General features: G+C 41.9%; 2 protein-coding genes across 2 annotated transcripts in view; both read right to left on the bottom strand.

Moving 5' to 3' along the window:
* Positions 1 to 2,386: 2,386 nt before the first annotated feature.
* LOC113470306 (integumentary mucin C.1-like) lies at positions 2,387 to 4,083 on the bottom strand (the record flags this gene model as incomplete). The annotated part of the gene is made up of 2 exons (XM_026828636.1): positions 2,387 to 2,449; positions 3,685 to 4,083. Coding segments are annotated over 2 exons (462 nt in total), but the record flags the coding sequence as incomplete, so codon positions are not given.
* A 63-nt stretch (positions 4,084 to 4,146) lies between these two features.
* Positions 4,147 to 5,008, bottom strand: part of LOC113470305 (integumentary mucin A.1-like) — a gene marked incomplete at its 3' end in the record, with an annotated part of 2,773 nt that continues 1,911 nt past the window's right edge. Inside the window, exon 3 of the mRNA XM_026828635.1 lies at positions 4,147 to 4,691. Within this exon, the coding sequence (XP_026684436.1) occupies positions 4,147 to 4,691 (545 nt within the window). The remainder of the gene's footprint in view (positions 4,692 to 5,008) is intronic.

Genomic DNA, 5,008 nt, shown 5'->3' with positions numbered 1-5,008 from the left:
GGGATTTTCATTCATAGAACGCTCAGTAGTATGAGTACAAGGTAAAGTTATGTTTGTTTCGTCAACAGAATGTACTTCCTCGTTGTTTGAAACGAAATTAATCTTAGGTTCTTCAATAGAAGGATTTTCATTAATAGAACCCTCAGTCGTATGAGTGGTTGTTTCTGATGTAGTTGTTGTACATTTAGTTTCCGAAGATGTTGGAGATTGTCCTTCGGATATTGATGAACTAGTTGAAAAAGAAAGTCGTCGGAAATTCCTGATGATTGATGATGACTCAGTTGAAGAGACACAGGCTGTAGTTGTTCCTGTTGTCGAATCAATAGAAGAGGGTGTACATGGCGTAGTGTCTGTTGTTGTTTCTGGTGTTGTTGTACATGGAGTGGTTTCTGTTTTTCTGTTGTTGTTTCTGGCGTTGTACATGGAGTGGTTTCTGTTGTTGTTTCTGGCGTTGTACATGGAGTGGTTTCTGTTGTTGTTTCTGGTGCTGTACATGGAGAGGTTTCTGTTGATGTACATGGAGTAGTGTCTGTTGTTGTTTCTGGTGTTGTTGCACATGGAGTAGTGTCGGTTGTTGTCTCTGGTGTTGTCGTACATGGAGTGGTTTCTGTTGTTGTTTCTGGCGTTGTACATAGAGTGGTTTCTGTTGTTGTTTCTGGTGTTGTACATGGAGAGGTTTCTGTTGATGTACATGGAGTAGTGTCTGTTGTTGTTTCTGGTGTTGTTGTACATGGAGTAGTGTCGGTTGTTGTTTCTGGTATTGTACATGGAGTGGTTTCTGTTGTTGTTTCTGGTGTTGTTTCTGTTGTTGTTTCTGGCGTTGTACATGGAGTGGTTTCTGTTGTTGTTTCTGGTGTTGTACATGGAGAGGTTTCTGGTAATGTACATGGAGTAGTGTCGGTTGTTGTGTTGGAGTGGTTGGTGTTGTCGTACATGGAGTGGTTTCTGTTGTTGTTTCTGGCGTTGTACATGGAGTGGTTTCTGTTGTTGTTTCTGGCGTTGTACATAGAGTGGTTTCTGTTGTTGTTTCTGGTGTTGTTGTACATGGAGTAGTGTCGGTTGTTGTTTCTGGTGTTGTCGTACATGGAGTGGTTTCTGTCGTTGTTTCTGGTGTTGTACACGGAGAGGTCTCTGTTGATGTACATGGAGTAGTGTCTGTTGTTGTTTCTGGTGTTGTTGTAAATGGAGTAGTATCTGTTGTTGTTTCTTGTGTTGTTGTACATGGAGTAGATTCTGTTGTTGTTTCTGGCTTTGTTTCTGTTGTTGTTTCTGGCGTTGTACATGGAGTGGTTTCTGTTGTTGTTTCTGGTGTTGTACATGGAGAGGTTTCTGTTGATGTACATGGAGAGGTTTCTGTTGTTGTTTCTGGTGTTGTCGTACATGGAGTGGTTTCTGTTGTTTTTCCTGGCGTGGTACATGGAGTGGTTTCTGTTGTTGTTTCTGGTGTTGTACATGGAGAGGTTTCTGTTGATGTACATGGAGTAGTGTTTGTTGTTGTTTCTGGTGTTGTACATGGAGTAGTGTCTGTTGTTGTTTCTGGTGTTGTACATGGAGTGGTTTCTGTTGTTATTTCTGGTGTTCTTGTATATGGTGTTGTGTCTGTTGTTGATTCTTCGGAAATCGTTGGGAAAGTAAGACTACGGAAATTATAGATCGGAGATGAGAATTCGGTTGAAGAGACACAAGACGTTGACGTTTCTGTTCTTAATTCCGTGGAAGAGTGTGTACATGGAGTGATTTCTGTTGATGTACATGGAGTGATATCTGGTGTTGTACATGGAGTGGTTTCTGTTGTTGTTTCTGGTGTTGTACATGGAGCAGTTTCTGTTGATGTACATGGAGTAGTGTCTTTTGTTGTTTCTGGTGTTGTACATGTAGTGATTTCTGTTGTTGTGCATGGTGTAGTGTCTGTTGTTTTTTCTGGTGTTTTTGTACATGGAGTGGTTTCTTTGTTTGTTTCTGGTGTTGTACATGGAGTGGTTTCTGTTGTTGTGCATGGTGTAGTGTCTGTTGTTGTTTCTGGCGTGGTACATGGAGTGGTTTCTGTTGTTGTTTCTGGTGTTGTACATGGAGAGGTTTCTGTTAATGTACATGGAGTAGTGTCTGTTGTTCTTTCTGGTGTTGTTGTACATGGAGTAGTGTCGGTTGTTGTTTCTGGTGTTGTCGTACATGGAGTGGTTTCTGTTGTTGTTCCTGGCGTGGTACATGGAGTGGTTTCTGTCGTTGTTTCTGGTGTTGTACACGGAGAGGTTTCTGTTGATGTACATGGAGTGGTTTCTGTTGTTGTACATGGAGAGGAGGTACATGGAGTGTCGGTTGTTGTTTCTGGTGTTGTCGTACATGGAGTGGTTTCTGTTGTTGTTTCTGGCGTGGTACATGGAGTGGTTACTGTTGTTGTTTCTGGTGTTGTACATGAAGAGGTTTCTGTTGTTGTTTCTGGTGTTGTTGTACATGGAGTAGTGTCGGTTGTTGTTTCTGGTGTTGTACATGGAGTGGTTTCTGTTGTTGTTTCTGGTGTTGTACATGGAGTGATTTCTGTTGATGCACATGGAGTAGTGTCTGTTGTTGTTTCTGGTGTTGTTGTACATGGAGTAGTGTCGGTTGTTGTTTCTGGTGTTGTTTTACATGGAGTGGTTTCTGTTGTTGTTTCTGGTGTTGTACATGGAGTGATTTCTGTTGATGTACATGGAGTAGTGTCTGTTATTGTTTCAGGTGTTGTTTTACATGGAGTAGTGTCTGTTGTTGTTTCTGATGTTGTTGTAAATGGAGTAGTGTCTGTTGATGTTTCTTGTGTTGTTGTACATGGAGTGGTTTCTGTTGTTGTTTCTGGTGTTGTACATGGAGTGATTTCTGTTGATGTACATTGAGTAGTGTCTGTTGTTGTTTCTGGTATTGTCGTACATGGAGTGGTTTCTGTTGTTGTTTCTGGTGTGGAGTTGTGCATGTTGTTGTTTCTGGTATTGTCGTACATGGAGTGGTTTCTGTTGTTGTTTCTGGTGTTGTACATGGAGAGGTTTCTGTTGATGTACATGGTGTCGTGTCTGTTGTTGATTCTTCGGAGATCGTTGGGAAAGTAAGACTTCGGAAATTATAGATCGGAGATGAGAATTCGGTTGAAGAGACACAAGACGTTGACGTTTCTGTTCCTAATTCCGTAGAAGAGTGTGTACATGGAGTGGTTTCTGTTGATATACATGGAGTAGTGTCTGTTGTTGTTTCCGGTGTTTTTGTACATGGAGTGGTTTCTATTAATGTTTCTGGTGTTGTACATGGAGTGGTTTCTGTTGTTGTGCATGGTGTAGTGTCTGTTGTTGTTTCTGGTGTTGTCGTACATGGAGTGGTTTCTGTTGTCGTTCCAGGCGTGGTACATGGAGTGGTTTCTGTTGTTGTGCATGGTGTAGTGTCTGTTGTTGTTTCTGGTGTTGTCGTACATAGGGTGAATTCTGTTGTTATTTCTGGTGTTGTACATGTAGTGGTTTCTGTTGATGTACATGGCGTAGTGTCTGTTGTTGTTTCTGGTGTTGTCGTACATGGAGTGGTTTCTGTTGTTGTACCAGGCGTGGTACATGGAGTGGTTTCTGTTGTTGTGCATGGTGTAGTGTCTGTTGTTGTTTCTGGTGTTGTCGTACATGGAGTGGTTTCATTTGTTGCTTCTGGTGTTGTACATGGAGCAGTTTCTGTTGATGTACATGGAGTAGTGTCTTTTGTTGTTTCTGGTGTTGTACATGGAGTAGTGTCTGTTGTTGTTTCTGGTGTCGTACATGGAGAGGTTTCTGTTGATGCACATGGAGTACTGTCTGTTGTTGTTTCTGGTGTTGTACATGGAGTAGTGTCTGTTGTTGTTTCTGGTGTTGCTGTACATGGATTAGTGTCGGTTGTTGTTTCTGGTGTTGTACATGGAGTTGTTTCAGTTGTTGTTCCAGGCGTGGTACATGGAGTGGTTTCTGTTGTTGTGCATGGTGTAGTGTCTGTTGTTTCTGGTGTTGTCGTACATGGGGTGGTTTCTGTTGTTATTTCTGGTGTTGTACATGGAGTGGTTTCTGTTGATGTACATGGAGTAGTGTCTGTTGTTGTTTCTGGTGTTGTCGTACATGGAGTGGTTTCTGTTGTTGTATATGGAGAAATTTCTGTTGATGTACATGGAGTAGTGTCTGTTGTTGTTTCTGGTGTTGCTGTACATGGAGTAGTGTCGGTTGTTGTTTCTGGTGTTGTCGTACATGGAGTGGTTTCAGTTGTTGTTTCTGGTGTTGTACATGGAGAGGTTTCTGTTGATGTACACAGGGTAGTGTCTGTTGTTGTTTCTGGTTTTGTTGTACATGGAGTATTGTCGGTTGTTGTTTCTGGAGATTTTGTACATGGAGTGGTTTCTATTAATGTTTCTGGTGTTGTACAGGGAGTGGTTTCTGTTGTTGTTTCTGGTGTTGTTGTACATGGAGTTGTTTCTGTTGTTGTTTCCGGTGTTCTTGTATATGGTGTTGTGTCTGTTGTTGATTCTTCGGAAATCGTTGGGAAAGTAAGACTTCGGAAATTATAGATCGGAGATGAGAATTCGGTTGAAGAGACAAAAGACGTTGACGTTTCTGTTTCTAATTCCGTGGAAGAGTGTGAACATGGAGTGGTTTCTGTTGTTGTGCATGGTGTAGATCTCGGTGGTCGCCGGATCATTAAAAAAAACACAAGAGCCGCGCGGACTGTCTGGTTGTTGTTTCTGGTTGCCGTACATGGAGTAGTGTTTGTTGTTGTTTCTGGTGTTGTTGTACTGTACATGGAGTAGTGTTTGTTGTTTTTTCTGGTGTTGTTGTGCATGGAGTGATTTCTGTTGGATGTCATTGAGTAGTGTTCATGTTGTTGTTCTGGTATTGTCGTACCATGGGAGTGGTTTCTGTTGTTGCCTTATTCTAGGTGTGGAACATTCGGAGTGGTTTCTGTTGTTGTTCCTGGCTGGTGACATGGAGTGGTTTTCTGTTGGTTGTTTCTGGTGTTGTACATGGAGAGGTTTCTGTTTGGA

This window comes from Diaphorina citri, unplaced genomic scaffold (genome assembly GCF_000475195.1).
Source record: "Diaphorina citri unplaced genomic scaffold, Diaci psyllid genome assembly version 1.1 scaffold1498, whole genome shotgun sequence".
NCBI classification, from domain to species: domain Eukaryota; kingdom Metazoa; phylum Arthropoda; class Insecta; order Hemiptera; family Psyllidae; genus Diaphorina; species Diaphorina citri.
The sequence above is the reverse complement of the archived record's forward strand: the minus strand, read 5'-3'. Positions and strand labels throughout refer to the sequence as shown.